Source organism: Rhinatrema bivittatum, chromosome 12 (genome assembly GCF_901001135.1).
Source record: "Rhinatrema bivittatum chromosome 12, aRhiBiv1.1, whole genome shotgun sequence".
Lineage (NCBI taxonomy): Eukaryota > Metazoa > Chordata > Amphibia > Gymnophiona > Rhinatrematidae > Rhinatrema > Rhinatrema bivittatum.
This window is the reverse complement of record NC_042626.1, coordinates 23,162,785-23,181,522: the sequence shown is the minus strand read 5'-3', so window position 1 is coordinate 23,181,522 and position 18,738 is coordinate 23,162,785. Positions and strand designations below refer to the sequence as shown.

At 45.5% G+C, this 18,738-nt stretch overlaps 1 protein-coding gene across 1 annotated transcript in view; it reads left to right on the top strand.

Annotated features, from left to right (window-relative positions):
- Positions 1 to 18,738, top strand: part of CEP164 (centrosomal protein 164) — a 77,942-nt gene that overhangs the window by 30,257 nt on the left and 28,947 nt on the right. The window contains 13 exon segments of the mRNA XM_029574117.1: positions 1,833 to 1,904; positions 4,188 to 4,265; positions 10,261 to 10,340; positions 11,865 to 12,020; positions 12,904 to 13,092; positions 13,807 to 13,938; positions 14,163 to 14,379; positions 14,934 to 15,011; positions 15,106 to 15,222; positions 15,392 to 15,514; positions 16,209 to 16,352; positions 17,312 to 17,395; positions 17,621 to 17,689. Of these exon segments, the coding sequence (XP_029429977.1) occupies positions 1,833 to 1,904; positions 4,188 to 4,265; positions 10,261 to 10,340; positions 11,865 to 12,020; positions 12,904 to 13,092; positions 13,807 to 13,938; positions 14,163 to 14,379; positions 14,934 to 15,011; positions 15,106 to 15,222; positions 15,392 to 15,514; positions 16,209 to 16,352; positions 17,312 to 17,395; positions 17,621 to 17,689 (1,539 nt within the window).

Below are 18,738 nucleotides of genomic sequence, written 5' to 3'. Positions count from 1 at the left end.
AAGGCCTCTGCATTTCTCATGTAAGAGTACAGTGCTGGAAAAGGATGTTTGGTGTTGAAAGTTAGTGTTTCCGTGTATCCTGCTATCAATGTATTGTGCTGTTCTTACCCAAGTCACTGTGGAATCGGAGTAGCACTATGGAACCTGCTTACGCTTCTAAGTGTCTTCTCGCTTGGGATGGGAAGCTCTTCATTTCTTTTTCTCACTGTGCACTGGGAAAAGCTGGAATCATTTTAATGATTTCTTTATTCTGGGGGGGGGGGGAACACATTGGGGTGTTTGAAAATGCAGAATTTGTCACGGGCTATGCAGTAAACAAGAGTCTGCTGCTTGGGCACAGACTCTTGTGCAGTAAACAAGAGTCTGTGCCCAAGCAGAATTTGTCACGGGCTATGCAGTAAACAAGAGTCTGCTGCTTGGGCACAGACAGCTCATGTGCTCTTGGCAAATAGGTATTTCTGTTGCGCAGTAGCGGGGAATCCCATCCCGTGCTGGGGGTGTGTGTGTGGGAGGGGGTGATATCTGAATATGGCCTTTGCTGGAGCCACAGCCACCTGAGGAAGTAGGAACTGGGCTCACTAATTGGAATGCAGGGCTTCCTCCGTGGAAAAGAGCAGCACTGTTGCTAAGCCGTTGGGTCAGCATTTGGCCATGCAGCTCTTCTCATGCAAGATGATGAGGCCAATATTCGGTAAACTGCCAGGCGGGTAAGGCAGCCGGCTACGTTTGGCTGGGTATATTGAGACAAGTATTCTGCTGAACCTAACTGGCTAGGTTGTCAGCTTAGCTTAAGGGGGACTTAGCCGGCACTAACCGGCTAAGTCCCCCTTCTTAAAATACAAAACAAAACACAACTAAACAGCAAAGTCTCCCTCAATAGAATAAATCCCATCCCAACCACCAGTGGCTGTGATCCCTTTCTCTCCCTCCCTGCCTCCATCCAGCCATTAAAATATATATTAAAAAAAAAATAAAATTGCAGGCATCCCAACCCCCCACCTTCCCACTCCCTGGCGGGAATCTTGTCTGCCTCTCTCCCTCCCTCCCTTTCAAAAATGAAAAGAATTGCCCCGGTGTGGTGGTGCCCTCCCTCCCCACTTTCCTTCAGACTCTCCACCTTCTCTTTTTGGGCAGAGGGGAATGCCCGGCCATCCCTGTCCTTTTTCAGAGGGAGGTGGAATCTCTCTGCTGGGGATCCTGTTTTGGCAGCAGGGAGGGAGGGAGAGAAGAGGGTCACCACTACCATTGGGGGGGGGGGGGCAATTTTTGTATTTAAAGGAGTGGAGGGAGGGAAAGGGCACTTTTAGATCTTACAGAAATTGGAGGGAGGGTAGGAAAGGGGGGGTCCCTTATGGACATTTGTTTCATTTTTAAAAGGGAGGAAGGAGAGAGAGAAAGGGATCTCTGGGGCTTGGACACATTTTTAAATATTACAAAGGGTAGGGCGCAGGAAGAAGGGAGTCAGGGAGCCTCGGGCCCATTGTTCTGAAATTTCAAAGTGCCAGAGGAAGGGAGGAAACTGGTTGGACTCTGCAGGGCATGTTTAGGCCTGCTGTTGCCCTGCCTAGCACTGAAAATCCATGTTCGTTGTCCAGCTCTTTGGCCCTGCCCTACCCCCATCCTCGGGCTTGCCCAGAGCTAGTTAGCCTGATCAGTTTTCCAAGCCTTGTACTTGTCTCCCAGGTGTACACTGTAGCTAGTCTTGAGAACCTGCTAGTACTGTCCTCTTCCCTGGCCTTGCCATTTGCTCAGCCCCATGTGCAGTAGAAATTAGGACTGTTCAGCAAGCCTTCTTGATTTGAAACTGAATGTGCTGTATCTCCTTTGGTCAGGAGTCGGACCCCAGCGAACAGGTGAAGGAGCTGCAGGTGTCTGATCGATCAGAGGAGCACATCTCTGACAGAGTGAGTCTTTTATTTGCAATTTTAGCTATCTCACAAGTCTAAATATAGGGGCAACTCTGTCCTGGGTATATGAAATTATCACTGGGTGAGACAGGATAAGCTAATTCATATAAGAATTTCCACCAGCTACCAAACAAAAAATTAGAAAACCAGGACTGGATGATAATCTCATGGCATGGCGTTTGTTTGCAGCATTACCAACCAAACACTACCTGCAGTGTCCTGAAGGACACCAGTAATTCCCGGAATGGAGCCAAACTCGGCTGTAGGAGATGAAGTAAATCTGCAAAATGGGAAAAATGCCAGCAATTAGGGTAGTGTCTATTTACTTGCTACAAAGGTATATAAAATAACTGGAAAACATGTTTGAGCTTCATATGTTTCACAGTTCTAGGTATCATAGAGGGATCCCTGTGCTTTCCTTAGTCCATTCAGTCTGTGGGTAGGATGTGTGGTCATGTTTGTGGCATGTCAGCAGTATAGTGAAAAGATAAGCTCACTGTAAGTGGATTCCCCCTGTAAAGAGTTTTTATAGGTTGTGATATCTTTTAAAGGACCAACAAAAAAGATGAGCTAAAATGGGAACGTTTTGGGCCTCTCAGGTCCTATCTTCAGATGTCCAGGGTCTGGAAAGCTAATGGACTACAATATCATTTTTCTGGTCCTTTAAAAAGTATCACAGCCTAGAAAGACTTCATTTTTTTTTTCCATGACCAGTATGGCTACCAGATAGGGTGGCCAACTTTTCCATGGACCGTAATTGGACACCCCACTAAACTTCCTGCTTTGGGAGGAGAGGCAGCAGGGAGGTGGGGGAAGGTTACAGACTACTGCCAGTTGTCGATCCACTCATTACTTGGCTTTCAATCACCCTCCCCCCTCAATATACCTTGTTTTATAAAATGTTATTTCAACTCTCCTCATAAACACATCAGCCTCTCTTACGCAGTTTGCTCTCTATCACAACTAAAGCCTTTCTAATACACACCCACCTCCATTCTTCCCCATAAACACAGCCACTTCCTCGGGGAAGGCATTCCAAGCATCTACCACCCTTTCCATGAAAAAATACCTTCTGACAATTGTTCCTGGAGTTTCAGATTGTGGCCCCCTAGTTCTACAACTTCCTTGCCTTGTGCATCATTTAGGTGTTTGAGGTGTTTAAAAGTCTGTTTAATGTCCCCGCACCCCATGTCTCACCTTTCTTCCAGAACATACATATTAAGTTCCTTCAGTCTCAGTGATAGTTGTCACTCAAAGCAAACCCTGCAATAGGAAGGGAATGGTGAATAAAACGGAAAATGTCATAATGCCTCTGTATCACTCCATGGTGAGACCGCACCTTGAATACTGTGTACAATTCTGGTCACCGCATCTCAAAAAAGATATAGTTGTGATGGAGAAGGTACAGAGAAGGGCGACCAAAATGATAAAGGGGATGGAACAGCTCCCCTATGAGGAAAGGCTGAAGAGGTTAGGACTGTTCAGTTTGGAGAAGAGACGGCTGAGGGGTGATATGATAGAGGTGTTTAAAATCATGAGAGGTCTAGATGTGAATCTGTTATTTACTCTTTCGGATAATACAAAGACTAGGGGGCACTCCATAAAGTTAGCATGGGCACATTTAAGACTAATCGCAGAAAATTCTTTTTCACTCAACGCACAATTAAACTCTGGAATTTGTTGCCAGAGGATGTGGTAAGTGCAATTAGTGTAGCTGGGTTTGGATAGGTTCTTGGAGGAGAAGTCCATTAATGGCTATTAATCAAGTTTACTTAGGGAATAGCCTCTGCTATTAATTGCATCAGTAGCATGGGATCTTCTTGGTGTTTGGGTAATTGCCAGGTTCTTGTGGCCTGGTTTGGCCTCTGTTGGAAACAGGATGCTGGGCTTGATGGACCCTTGGTCTGACCCAGCATGGCAATTTCTTATGACCTTATGTACTGTTTTAAGTGTCCGGAAGGTAGTCATGCACAGAATTGACTGGGGTGAGGGATTCAGGGCAAATTTGCTGAAGCAGACTCCGCTCCCCCACCCCCATAGGGGTGGACAGATCTTTAAATATTGACCTCATAATTGTCATGTCATCTGCACAGAGGCTTTACAGCATGGCTGGTTCTTTCATTTATGTGCTCCTGTATTGTAAGAGGTAGGAAGTGCCCTTGGGCTCTGTGACTAATGACTGGAAGCCACCAGCACTCAGTCTGAGGGTCTTTTGGTAACAGAGCGTGTGTGCTCCCGGTCCTAAAGGGTCTCTGTGACACTCTGTTTCTTTCTCTCTAGGATTTTGTTTTTCATAGTAATTTGACTGAACAAGTACTGGTTGTGGATGCCCTTTCTTCTGTACTGTACAGTTCTCAGGTAAGGAACAGAACTCGTAAGTCAGTGTTCAGAGAAACCCAGGAATTTTCTGATTTCCATGGGTGGATCTAGAGTTGTACCCTGGGGTACCACTAAGAAGAAAGCTGAAGCAACTTGCAGAAGGCTGCTGGTACGTCAGTTGCTATGATGGTATGTGCAGATGTTACCACTGGGTATTTTAACCAGGGCCGCCAGGGTTGACCTTGTATACCAGATCCTTGAGCCACAATAGTTTACATGTCCAGCTAGGGCTTGCTTGGCCTTGCAGTGAAGCATATCATCCATTCCAGTGAGCACCACTAGTTTACTTTCTTACCCACCGGGTCATTGTGTGTGCACATCTGGCCTTGTGAGTCCAATTCTGAATGTAATCAAGCGTGAAAAGAAAAATAAATGCATGGATCTGCTGTTTTGTCTCTTTAAAATTAGCAGGAATAACACTATTTTGTCTAGTGCGTGCATAGTCACCGAGCCATGCAACGCCCTTATCAGTGGCTAAATGTATAGTTTGGTCCATGGACATTCCTCAATAATGTGGGTCGTAGTCTGAACTGCAGCCTGGGTGAGCCACAAGAGCATATTGATGTTGACTGGCTGTACAGAGATCTTGTCCAGAACAGAAATGATTTAGGAGAACCCGGTTGCCGTACGCTGGCAGTTTATTATTCCCAGAGTGTGTTTGGGAGGGGGCGGGAGGGCCTTGATACAGAGGCCTAAAAAACTGCAGGTGGTTCCTTCTCTTTTGCAGCAAAACCTGCTGTGCTTCATGTGACCATTTAAAAAAACAAAAAACCCCCCAGGATTGTTCTATAAATATGGGGGTAACATTCAGCTGCAAGCTTGGAAACAAATTGAGGCTGTGAGGATTTCATTCCTAGATGTGCTTTTGAATTTTAGGATTCCAGTTCTTTCTGTAAAGATGGGGTCTAAATTGCTGGAAGAAAATGGAATTGCTGTGATACGTAACTGAAAGGGATTGAAAACCGTGCAGTCTCTCTTCAGAGTGCATAAATCCTCAGCTATGGCTCACTGCTCCTCTAATGAGGGGAAGACTTCCAGAATGTTCTAAGTGGCTTTTGTTTTTTAGAGTTCACATTAAGAAGACAATTCCTTAGCTAGTTGTAATAGACATGGTTATAGAATTGCCAGTAGGAATCCAGAGCACTTACAAGGCAGTTGACCATGGATTAATAATGTCTCTATCCTCCTAACTTTGATTTTGCTCTCTGTGTCCTTTCTGCATGAGAATCTACAAAATAGTTTTTTGTTTTTTTTGTTTAAGCTCTAGATGTGGAGAATGAGAGATCACAAGCACCAAGACAGAATTGGTCAATACGTCTTGAATGTGACATTTAGTGCAGAAGTGACCGTGAGCATGGACCTCGCCTGGTTGTTTGCCACTTATTTTGTCCAGTGATCAGATTTACAATAAAACACCAGAGTGCATTTGGCTGCATGTATGTGCTGGGTACCGGAGGGTAATTTTCAAAAGGTTTTACTTGGGTAAGCAAAGAGTTACCTAAGTAAAATTGGGTGCCCTCCCCCCTCAGTAGGTAAAAGTACCCCATGGCTTCAAACAGGCAGGGGCAGAGCTGGCAGTCATCATACCTACTATAGAGCAATTATAAAGTCCCAAGGGCACCGGCTGGCCTTGAATTTTCAAGGGAACCTCCTGTGGGGAGTTTCCTTTTGAAAAATTTGCATGCAGGCACCGAAGTGATTAGTGTGTGTCGTCAATCTGCAGCTGCCCCAGTATCCCAACGAGACAATTGAGCAAGTGCAATTCCTGTTTTTCAAGAGCGTTTCAGATAAACATATCTGACTACCTTGTCTGGGCTATACCTAACTAACTTTGGACCTGAGCAATGGGCGGGGCTATCTTAGCCGGATTAGAAGCTCCTCCCTGGAACACCCCCATCCTTCTCACCACTTAGCCGGTTGCTGAGCATGGCTGAATAGGAAAACAGCGCCATTTAGCCCGTTAAATTTGGACTTATCTAGCTTAATGGCATGGAATATTGGGCCCTGACTTTGCATAAAACTGAAAAATGTATAGGTCCCACACCTTGCGTCCCCCCCCACAACAGTGTGGGTATCTCTGTATTTCCTATGTAACTGAAAGCCCTTTTCTCATCTAACAAAGTGATTCCTTAAGTGCTGCTGTCCAGAGTTCCTGCCAGTGAAATGCTAAGATCATTGTTTCATGCAGTGATTATGCAAGGTGAAGTATTCAGGCCATCTCCTCTCTCTAAGCAAGCCCTGATAGGTGATGAACAACCTGCTCCACAGTGTGAAGTCTATGTGTTGTCCAGCTTGTCTGAATAAAACTCAGCAGGGAGGGTTTGATTTGTAGAGTGCAGGAGATTTGGTATGGGTACACCAATTTGCCATTGAGTTTGACGGGAACGTCTCATCTGGGCTCAGATTCTTAAATTGTGGGCATTTCCTTTCCTTTTTACTTCAATAAATCTTGACTAAGCAGCTCAGTGTCAGAACTCTAATCTGTTCTTGTCCTGAAGTCGAAGAAGATGTGCTGCAGCTGTGAGAGATCAAGGACTGGAAAAGGCTTGATAGCTTCAGGATAAAACACCCCAGGGAAATGCCACTCCGCGCACGTGTGCTGACCCAGCCTGATTGGCGAGTGCAGAGAGAACCTGAGCCATGGAGCATTTGAACAGAGCAGTGTGTGTGTGTCTGTCCTGGCCTAATGGGCGTGTTGCCTGAGACCTACGATTGTAAATTCTGATACAAGTCAGATGAATTCTGAGGGATAGGATTCCTACTTATAGAGGAACAGAGAAGATAATTACTGGGAGTTAGGTAAATCTTAGAATATTGCGCCACTTCCTTGCTTGATTATTGGCTTTTTAAATATGAAGGAAGCTGACCAGGCTGATGTGATTCAATGTTGCAGCTCTGACAGGGACTCCTGTAGTAAGCCACCTAAATCATAGCTTGTTTTTAAATTTTGTTTTTCTGCTTTTGGACCTGCCTTCCTGTGTATTTCTGTATGACATGTGTTGTGCCTTAATTATCAGTGAGTGAGAACTTTAATCCTCGGCACAAGCTTTCTTTCCAGGGTCTGCACCAAGCCCTTCTGCATCATCTCTTCTTAATACTCCTCCACCTTGGGTTGATGAGCACATGAGGTTTCCTTCCGCATCTCAACTTTTTCATGTCAAATCTGATTTTGATGTGAAGGAGGAATGGAGAGAAGAATGATGGTCTCGTCAGCTAATATTAGGTTCCTTGTACGTACCCAGATCAGTCCAGATTCCTGGGTTTTGCATCCCTGCCAGATGGAGACAGAGAAATTTTCACTGACACTGTATCTAACTTAGTGTGCCACTTACAGTCCTTCAGTATTGAATTTTGCAAAGAGCCATCTCAGTCCTTCCCAGACCCTAGTTTATCTGGGGGCTTGGTTCAATACGAGACAGGGGAGAGTATTACTTACAGAGGAGAGGATGTTGAAGCTACAGGGTCAGGTTTGTCACTTGCTGGAGCTTTCAGTGCCTCAGTTGTGGGACTGTTTGCAAGTCCTAGGTTCTAGGGCATCGACCTTAGATTTGGTGCCTTGGGCCTTTATCCATATGCGACCTCTTCAGAGGGCACTTCACTCCTGGTAGAACCCATTGTCGGAGGAGTTTCATCTTCCCCTCCTGCTCAAGGGGGAAGACAGGAACAATCTGTCGTGGTGGCTTCTTTGGGCCAGTTTGGAATGTGGTGTCAGTTGGAAGTCCCAGACTGGATGATAGTCACCACTGATGCCAGCCTCTCTGGCTGGGGGTCAGCGTGTCAGAATAGATCAGTGCAGAGCCAGTGGTCGAGGAAAGAGGCTTCTTGGTCTATCAATTGGTTAGAGACCAGAGTGGTGTGGTGCGCTTTGCTTGCCATTCATCCACAGTTACGTGGTCGTTCAGTGAGAGTCTTATCTGGCAGTGGCATACATCAACTGACAGGGAGGAACCAAGAGTCGAGCAGTGACTCAGGATGCTCAGGAGTTGATACTTTGGGTGGAGCAACGCTTGGAATCAATAGTGACATCTCACATCGCTGGAATGGAAAATGTTCGAAGGATATTAGACCCCGGAGAGTGGGAGCTGTCGGAGGTGGTGATGCATCTTATTCAAAACAGATGGACCTAATGGCGATCAGTCAAAATGCCAAGGCACCTTATTTTTACAGTCGGCGAAGAGAACACAGGGCAGAGGGCATAGTTGCCCTGGTCTTACCATGACCTCAAAGCATTCTGCTTTATGTCTTTCCTCTGTGGCCTCTGGTAGGCAGGGTGATAAGGCAGATCAAAAAGCATCCAGGAGAAGTGATTCTGGTGGCCCCAGAATGGCCATGCGGCCCATGGTTTGCAGACCTCGTCAACATGGCCATCTGTGCAGTCTTTGTTACCAGGGTCCAATATTTTCAGACCAGGTGGCTCGCTTTTGACTTGCAGCCTAGCTTTTGAGAGTAGACGATTGAGGAAGAAAGGATCTCCCGAAATGGTTATTAACACCTTGTTATAAGCTAGGTGACCTTCCACTTCTTCGGCATATGTGAAGGTTTGGAAAGTCTTTAAATCCTGGTGTGTTGCTAATGGGTTCTGTCTCTTCAAGCTACTGTGTCACATATTCTGACTTTTCTTCAGAAGAGTTTGGTCAAAGGTCTGGCCTTTAACTCTCTTAGGGTGCAGGTAGCAGCCCTGAGAAGTCTCCATAGAAAGGTACAGGGTTGTTCTTTGTTGGTGCATCTGGATGTCATGCATTTTCTTCAAGGGGTGAGGAAGTCCTGTTTGTCTTGGAACCTTAATCTGGTGCTCAGAAGTTTGTATGAGGCTCCATTCAAACCGCTGAGAAGGGCGACATTAAAGGGTTTGATGCTTAAAGTTGCTATTTGTTCAGCCCAAAGGATTTTGGTGCTCCAGGCTTTATCATGTCGGGATCCATTTTTACAGATTTTGTATTCTGGAGTGTCCTTACACATGGTGCCACCTTTTTTTTGCCCAAGGTGGCTTTGGCATTCCATATTAATCAGACTGGAACTTCCAGCCTTCCTGGATTTGTATTCTTCCGCACCTCATGAAAGAGAACTTAGGCTGCTGGACATGAGGCATGCTTTATTGAGGTATTTGAAGGTGACTAATGAGTTTCATAGGTCAGATCATCTTTTGTTCTGTGGAACAGTTCAAAGAAGGGGTGTCAAGCTTCTAAAGCTTTCATTGCACGTTGGCTTAAGGAGGCCATTGGGTCAATGTATATATCTGAGGGTCGGCCGGTGCCTGAAGGTTTGAGAGTTAATTCGATGTGGGTTTGGGCATTCTTTTGGGCCGATACTCAGCAGATTTCTCTGCAAGAGATTTGCAGGGCGGTGACTTGGAAGTTGCTGCATACTTTCACTAGACCCTATCATTTGGATGTCAGGGCTCCGACATCCGGCAGCTTTGATATGAGAGTTTTTTGAGCAGGACTTTCCAGGTCCCACCCAGTTTAGGGGGTTTAAGTACATCCCAGGAATCTGAACTGAATTGGGTACATACAGGGAAAGGAAAATGTGGTTCTTACCTGCTAATTTTCATTCCTGTAGTACCACAGATCAGCCCAGAGACCCGCCTGTTTAGGGTGGGAGAGTCAGCAGCTCGTTCTGATTTTGTGTATAATGCAGAGTTGTTAGTGGTTTACCACGCTTTCTGGTTAGCTTTACTTTTCTGGAACAGAGTTTCCAGTTGGTTAACATGTCATTCTCCTATTTGTTCAGGGTAGTTTTTGTTGTTAAATTTTAGTAGAGTGCTCATCATCTTGGCTTGGGTACAGGTCAATACTGAAGGACTGCAGGTGGAACACTCGGTTATGTGTCAGTAAAATTTTCTCTGTCTCCATCTGCTGGCAGGGAGGCAAAACTCAGGAGTTTGGACTGATCTTGGTAGTACAGGAATGAAAATTAGCAAGTAAGAACCAATTTTCCTTTCTCCTTTTCTAATGCCGTTGCTTCTAACCCTTAGGCACAGTTGTTGGAAGGGAGAAAGGACAACGCAGATGGTGTCAGCGATGAAGAGCCAAGAAAGCGATCAGAAGTTGAGAGGTACAAGAGAGTGTCCTAGTGACCAAAAGAACTGTCACACTATTCCCCGCAAAACAGCTTTCCACTGCCTGTTAGCTTTTTTTTTTTTATTTTAGCCTTAGCTCTTCCAGATTTACTGTGTTATTTTGTTGTATTCCTGCATGAGCTCTCTCTGGGATATTGAAAGCCCTTGAAAAACTCAGGCTTTCTATATCTGAAAGAGAGCTGAGATAGTTTTGTGGTTCTCTGGTGCTGTACAAAGAACACAGGTACGTGGTCCATGTTTATTTATTTGACTGATTTATATCCGGCTTTTTGCACTTAAAAGCAGGTTACATTCAGGTGCTATTTCCCTATCCCCAGAGGGCTTACAATCTGTTTGCCCAAGGTCACATGGAGCAGCAATGGGATCTGAACCCTGGTTTCCCTTAGCCCAGTGCTCTAACCACTAGGCTGCTTTACCACTCCATATATTGAACCCAGAAAATATTCAATGGTTACACTGGTGGTCTTATGAGATCATGCAAATCCCTGTTTCAAAAGGGTACAGATTGGTGCTGTCCTGCTTCCTGTGGCTCCTATGGAGACATTTATTTTATAACACCATAGGGTAGTTAGTAGATAGTTAGCTAAATGTTGTAGCAGGATCTTCATGAAGAGATAGAAATGTACCAGTTCTCAAGCTCATCCAACTGTAGGGAAGGGGTATCAAACTGAAATCCTGGAGTGCTGTAAATTAATCAGATTTTTAGAATATCCATCAGCCCAGCATCCTGTCTCTTGACTGTAGCCAGTCTGGGTTATTTGGAAGAACCCAACGGATTCTAATAGACTTTCCTATTCCCAAAGTAGAGTAAATGACCGTCCCCTATTAACCTCTCTCGGTTGTCTCTTCTCCAGGCTATTGATGTGCTTCTCTTGAGGGTTGCAGTTTGATATTCCTGCTGTAGGGGCTGGGGAAGGAGGCTGGCTGCACATTGCCCATGCTGTCAAAGATATCCTTCAGTCCGTCCTTTTTTTTCCACTCTTTCAATGACAAGTTATTTTGTGATTATTTGCTTTCAACTGTTTTTCTGCCCTCTACTTCACATGATGGAGTTGTAGATGCATGAAAGCAACTTCTGTTAGGATTCCCAGTTTTACATATCATGAATTGATATTGCCAGAACAAAGGGACGCATGGAGAAAAGCCAGGGAGCTCTTCCTACTGCCTGCATCCAGTCTCTCTCTCAAGTGTCCTTTTCTTTATAATATTTCCAGAGGACCTTGGAGCGTGTGAGAGCAAGAAAGGTCCCCAGGAAGGGTTTGGCTAAAAGCACCCTTCTCCTCGGTGCCTCGTGTAAATGCCCGCTGATTGAAGCATGACGGAGGGAGGCGAATACCCTGTGGGGAACCTTCTTTGCCAGATGTAGCTGGAATTAAAGAGCTAGTGGTTCTCAGATCCTGGCTTCCTTTCCCATCTTCCCGCTTTCTTTTAAGCAGATGATTAGAACAACGATGCCTCTCGATTAATTTGTTCCTCTGTTGCCTTTTACTGCTGCAAAGTGCGAGGGGTCGAAGCCCTACCGGTTCCTGTGACATCGACAAAGGGAAAGGGTTAATCTTGGCAAATGTTATGCAGGAAGAGGAAACCTCAGAGCAGGACAAGAGTGTACTGGTCACTGTCCCCCATCCAGAGGAGTCTGCTGCCCCTCACCAGGTGTAAGATTGGTTTTAGTTCAATTCAGTAATGTGAGCAGTCACACATGTGTAATGCGGAGTTGCCATGCATGCCTGTATGGAGGGGGATTGGTGAAATATATGCAGGAAGCTGGAGAACCCTTGGGAATCATCCACATTAGCTTTTCATCGATATCTAACCGGTTTTACTGCTGCAGCCCAAGGTATATGATGATTTTTTTTTCCAGTTGACTGAGGCTGGAGCACACATGAAGAGCTGCCTTTTACGACACCGCGTACGTCCTGGTCTCACTTCGCCTCTCTGCCTTGCACTGTACAGCAATATTGACCAAACAGAAAGCAGCTTTTGTGTGGTCACCTTTCTAATTGGTGATTCTGGCATGGAATTGCTTTCTGAGTGGTGTGGGTTTTGTTTGGTTTTTTTAAAGGGGATACCCTGGCCCCCACCCCTTTCGAGACCAAGTGTAGCACTACACAGTATCATTACATGCACCCAATGCACTTGATTTTCCAATTGAGTTGGTTCGACGAGTGCTGCTGAGACGGCACTTTTCCCCCCCACGCTGAATGTGAAACTCAGAGGAGGCCAAGCAGAGATCACTGGGGAATGGGACAGGCAGAGAAAAAACACAAGTTGCATTAAACAAAAAAGAATTAACTGGAATAAGGAGCTAGGATTACACACGCATTCTTACACACACACTTACCTGCTCACACTTTCTCTCTGAGTCACCTTTCTGTCTGATATTCTTTACTGCTGTTTCCCTTGTAAAATGTATTTCCCTCTGATGCATTTCCATGGGAGATTGAGACATCGCCATCCCCTTTTTTTTTCTTTTTTACCAGCTCTCCTTCTTAGCGACTCTCACTGTTTTATTTCTTTGGGGGTGGGGCTTTCTTGCAGATGCGACAAGCAAGAATTGGAGCATGAAGCATCACTGAAGCAGCCTCCCAGAGAGTCCTCATCTGACAGGATCCAGCGGAAGGAGCTGGAGAAGGAGAAAAGCCAATTGCACAAACTCCAGGAGGAACTGAGGAAAAAGGAGGAAGAGGATGCACGCTTACTTCAGCAGCAGCATGAACAAAAGCTCAGGTTCTTTCCTGCTTGTTGCGTCCTCCTTTGCGATCTCTCACACCACAAATGTTGATGTCATTTGTGATACTTTGAACAACAGAAACACTGCTGTAAAGAATGCTAACTTTAAAATAATCTAAATGCGAACCGAGAAGCTTCACGCGAAACGAATAGAGCCTACTTTCTGGGATGCTTGCATGTTCGCGTCAATATATGGATCGGAAAAAAAATACTTTGACCAGGATCCTCTTGAACCCACTGAGATACCCTGAAAAGGTTTTCAGGGAGACGCACACCCCCTCTACCTCATAAGCTTGCTTTTCTTTCCCTGGCAAGTAAGCTAAAAATATAGGGGCATGTGGTCCATCCCCTGCCCTGTATCTCTCTCCATCCCAATGACGACACCCCCCTGGCTCACCAAAAGTTCTTCCTAATATCTGGCCTTCATTTCCCCTCCTCTAACTTCAGCCCATGACCTTTCCCCAGTGGGAGATGGAGGACAGAGGATCACTGTCCTCGCTGTGACACCCCCTGCTCTATGGATCTGAGGGCAGATTGCCCCTCCTTTCCCGGCTAAATAAACCATCTCCATTCTCTCCCCGTATGTCACAGTATCTATGTCTCCTCCCTGGAATTTCTGCAAATCTTCCTGGAAACATCTGTTAAGTGGGATCACTTTTTTAAGCTGTTTATTAAAGCCGTTTCTCTTCCTTTCTTGGACTTGTGCTTTAGGACTTTGAAAGAAAGGCTGAAGGCAGAAATGGAAGAAGAAGAGGCTCAGGTGAAAAAGGAGAGGGACAGGAATCTGGCAAAACTTCGAGCACAAATATCTGCAGAAACTGAGGCAGAAGAGAGAAAAATGAGGTGAAAATTCAAAGCACTGTTTACAGAAAGCTTGCTCCTGGGAGCTACCGAGCTTTATGTCACAGAATAAAGGATAAAACACTCTGGTAATTGTGCATGTAGGAGAAGAATGTATCGTTTCCGACCAGTGTGACTTGCTTTAATTCGCACACTTCAACTGAAGTTTTTTTTACATTTCTTTATTTGTTTTTTTATTTCTTCTTCTGTCCAAAATCCACCAATAGGGCTGAGAAAAACGCAGCCATGCAAGACCTGAGGGAGGAGATGGAGTCCCTGCAAAAGTCAGAGCGGGAGAACTTGAAAGAAAAGAAGACCCTGCTTCTGGGGAAGTTGCAAAAGGAGATGGATGATGCTCTGAGGGAAGAGAAGGGAAAGATAATGGAGGAGAAGGAGAGAGCCGTGCAGGAGCTGAGGAGCGGCTTGGAAAGGCAGCGGGAAGAGGTGAGAGTGACGCCCTCTTCCTGGCCTTTCTTATCTGCTGGATGCCTATTGGAACCAAGGGAAACGCAGAAGGATTTTGTTTTTTTAAACCTAAATACAAACCCTTTCTGTTTCTGAAAGTAAAAAGGATTCTTCCTCTTCTCTATAGGCCTGAAAAGCATACAAAGTATTCACCACCATGTTCTGCGAGGGAAACCCCAAAAAAGATAGCCTTGGTTGTTTCAGAAAGTGAGAGATCTGAGCGGGAAAGGTTTATTACAGAGGGCCATGAAGGTGCTGGATGGGATAAGGGTGGGGGCCAGTGTAGCGCTACACGCAGAAAATGATCACTGATGTTAGGATTGGCCTCAGCAGACTCCCATTAACAGCCATCAGTAGCTAGAGTTTAATTTTCTCCACTTGGGCTGGGCCCATCTGCCTTGCTTTATCTTTGTATTCGATGTTGTGCAGACCCTGCCTCTCCTACCTGTACAAGGGGACCTCACAAGGGTGCTGTCAGTGGTACATTTGCTGATGTTCTGACCCCATGAATGGCAATCTTAATGCTCCTTTAGGCCTTGGGAAAGCTGGAGAAGCAGTACGCCAAGGACCTCGAGCAGCTGAGAGTGACAGCTGAAGAAAAGCAGCAGAGGGTGAGTCTGTGCAAGAGGCAGCAATAGTGGCTGAGACTGTGGCCCGGGCCCCATTCTCTCAGAGCTGGTGTTACCCTCACCCTTGCTTTTGCAGGCTGTTGCCAGCATTCAGGAGAAAATCATGGAGGCACAACAGAGTGAGAAGCTGCAGCTCCAGGAGGACCTGCTGCTAGCCCAGCGGAGGTCGCAAGTCATAGGCTATGAACGTGAGGTTAGTGCCTCTGTATGCCGTAGGAGGATCATCAGAGATGGTGAGAGACTAATGGGATATACATCTATGTGGGAAACCTGCACTGCTGCACTCAGTGAGTTGGAGAAAGAAAACCTGTTCCTTTGTGTTGTTTCTCCTCATTGACCTGACTTTTGTGTCCTCTTTGAAGCTGAGTGATCTCCTGAAGGAGAAGCGACAGGAAGTAGAGAGGGATCATGAGAGGAAACTGGAGAAGCTGAAGCAAGATCATCAGCACATCTTGGAGAGAAGTCGAGAACGGTATGAGGATGAGGTAAGCCACCGGACCTGATCAGTTACAGGTATGAGCATTCCAGAGGCACTGGGTGAAGGTAAGAAACCTGGTGCACGTCACACAATGACCAGAGGCCACATCTGGAATTGTGCAGTGACCAGAGTCAATGCCCTAGCATAATGTAATAAAGCTGAAGGTGCGGACTCTTAGATAATATTTACCAGATGTTCTGTCTTTTCTATGGACAATAACCGTTCCAGTATTAATGCTGACATAATGGCTAGCTGGTTCAACTAGGCACTTTGTAAAAGAGTTATGGCCATGCAGTAAGCGGTCCATATTCAATAATCTGGCAAGTGGGTAAGTTATCCAGATAATTTTATCTAGATATTCAGCGGAATGACCGATTTGTCTGCACGATCTGATTTAACCGGATAGTGCTCAAATATGGCACTATCCGGCTGAATATATGTTAGCCTGCCTTCACCATGCCTCCAGCCTGGCTCCCTTTTTGTCCATGTAACTACAAACATTTTGTCCAGACAAAGGCGGTATATATTTAAAGGGCCAGATGTATGCAGGTAAAATTGGCTTTTACCTTTCAATAAATCTTTTGAGTATGGGCCCAATAATAATAATTGGGTGGCTACCCCAGAGCCTTTGGCTTGCTCGTTTCTATTGAGGTGGTGCTCATCTATAGTGACTAGTCTCCCTGGGCTCTCTTCTATGGCAGGAGAGGAAGCAGAGAGCGCGATTGCTAGGAAACCTGCAGGAGGAGCTACAGCGGATGACGCAGCTCCATGAGCGGGAGCAGGCAGTATTGCGTCAGGACATGGAGGGAAGACTTAGTGACTTATGTGGCACCTATCAAGAAAAGGTGAGAGAAAAGGCCGTGGTGAGGATGACGACTCGAGTCAGAGGCCTAACTATCACAGCGTCTGATAAGGAATGTTTGCTTGTGTTCTTATAGCCGTCAGCACTGGTCCTGTCTTCAATAAGACAATTATGATGAGAGAAATGTTGCTCTACTTAGTAAATACTCAGCTTGCTCCCACCAAGTGGCTTGTGCAGACAAGCACATTTATATTTTACCATAGGATTTTCCCGCCACATCCCTCCATGGTATGTCTCATCACTTTGCAGAAGCTTTCGGCCTTGTCCTGTGAATTTGTAGAGGTGTGTGGAGGAGAAGGAGTGGGAGCTGCAGCTCGGGCAGTGAGAATCTGCAATCCATATCATCTTGCAATGCCAGGCAATAAAATCCTGGAATGAGTGATAGTTGTTTATAGGTTGTGAGGCACTTAAATTAGACAACAGAAGCATCAGCTTCATTACCGGCAGCCATCAAACCCTTCACAGCGTGAAAAGTAATGGAGGAACAGCAACAATATTTCAAGCAAATGACAATACAGGAAGCAGCGATGAGTTTCATGAGGCTGGAAAATATATGCACCTCCTAATGGCCCTTTGATTTAAAGAAGCAGTTTTGTCCTGTTGTGCCCCAGTCAGCCTGCAGGGTATTTGGCCCATCTGTAGATTTAATGTTCTTTTTTTTACTCTTCTCATTGGGAGGCTTATGGTAGTGGTGATGTCTTTTGTTATCACCTACTCCTCAGCCAGTAAAGCCCCTGGGCAGGTAAGAAACCTCAGCTTCTCCTCAGGCACATTTTAAGCTGAGATGTTGTACAGAAAGAGTGATGTTAGATTAATTTTATGAATAAGGAGCATTTTACCTCCATTTCTCAGAATGCCACTGATAGCTTGTGCTGAATTAGCCCATTCTTTAAAGACAAGGAAAACGTGACTCTTTCCACTCTCCCCTCGCTGTAATTGCAGGAAAGACGTGTGCATAATTTAGAGGAACAGCTGGAGTTCCGAAGTACGGAAATCAAGGCGAAGACGGCCCAGCTAAGTAACCAGGTGAGGGTTTCCCTTGGACTCCTTTCTCTCCTTCTGAAAATACGGTTTTGTACTTTGATGATGCCAGGGGCCTGCATTTTTTCCATAAGATCAGAATGGGGGGGGAAGTTATTTATTTATTTATTTATTTTAAAAAAGAAGGCTCGTTGTGCTATTTTATTACTCTTCATGAGTACATTGGCCCACCCAGGATTAAATGAGGATCATCCATATTTGCCATTGCAGGAAGAATTGCTGAGTAAGAAGAGGCAGCAGCTCCAGGAAGAAGAGGAAGACATTGCAAAGATCAGAGAAGTAAGTGTTGCTTATTTCAGGAGATAAGGTGGGCCTCACATCCTGTGCTTGGAGACTTCAGAAATGTTTGCTGTCCGTGTGAAACCCATTCCCCTCCCCCCCCCCCATCTTTGCTATTGAGCAATGCAGGCTCTCACCTTCCATGGCTCTCACATCCAATACTGGGGCTCACTGGTGGAAAAGATGGGCGGGTTAGCTGCGTGAATATTCGTCCAGAGTCGCACAGCCGACATCATCTCTTTCGTGCACTGGTGTTCATGCAGTTCCGTGACAAATAAACTGTATGATTTCATCAGTACAGGACAACTTCTTGCCTTGTGTGTGCTGGGCTAGGGGGGATAGAGTTTTATTAGGGAGAGAGAGGTAGAAACTGGAAGACCCTTAAATATGGAATGAAGGCAAAGGCAAACTGTGGTAGATCTATAGGGATTTAAATGATATTGTACAACTTGGGGGAGGGTGTTAGGATAACTATTTTAAACATATAGATAGTTTCAAAGATTCAGAAAATTGTATATTAAGAAATTAACAGGGAGGGGGGTTCCACCTCTCCTAATAAATTCTTGATTGCCAACTAATCTCATGTTGAGAAAATCCTTCCCAGATGTAGGGCGCTGTCAGCCCCACAATCTCTGTGGGCTTTACTGCTATTAGACAGGCTTGGAAAAGTGTTCTCTTTAGAAAATACATAGATATTTTGTAAATTTTACGTATGAGAGAGATGGGGAGGCTGTATTTGTGAGCAAGAGTGAGACGTTGGTCTGAGCCAACAAACTCAGCAAGAAATCGCTCTGAAAAAAGAAAAAAAAAAGTGGCTCTCGATCATATGCAATTTCTCCTACTAGAAGTGAGAGAGCCAATTCCCCGTTGGAATCCTCCAATGTCTCATGATCCACAACCCCTTGAACATTACCAGAGACAACCTCCCTGCGGCATTTCCCCGATATGACTGACAAATGGGAGGCCCGAGCATGTGATCACTACGTAGTAGGTTGCTTCGCCTTCACTGGCTGCCCCTGCAGAAAGGTCTGCAGGCCCTGTAAATATTC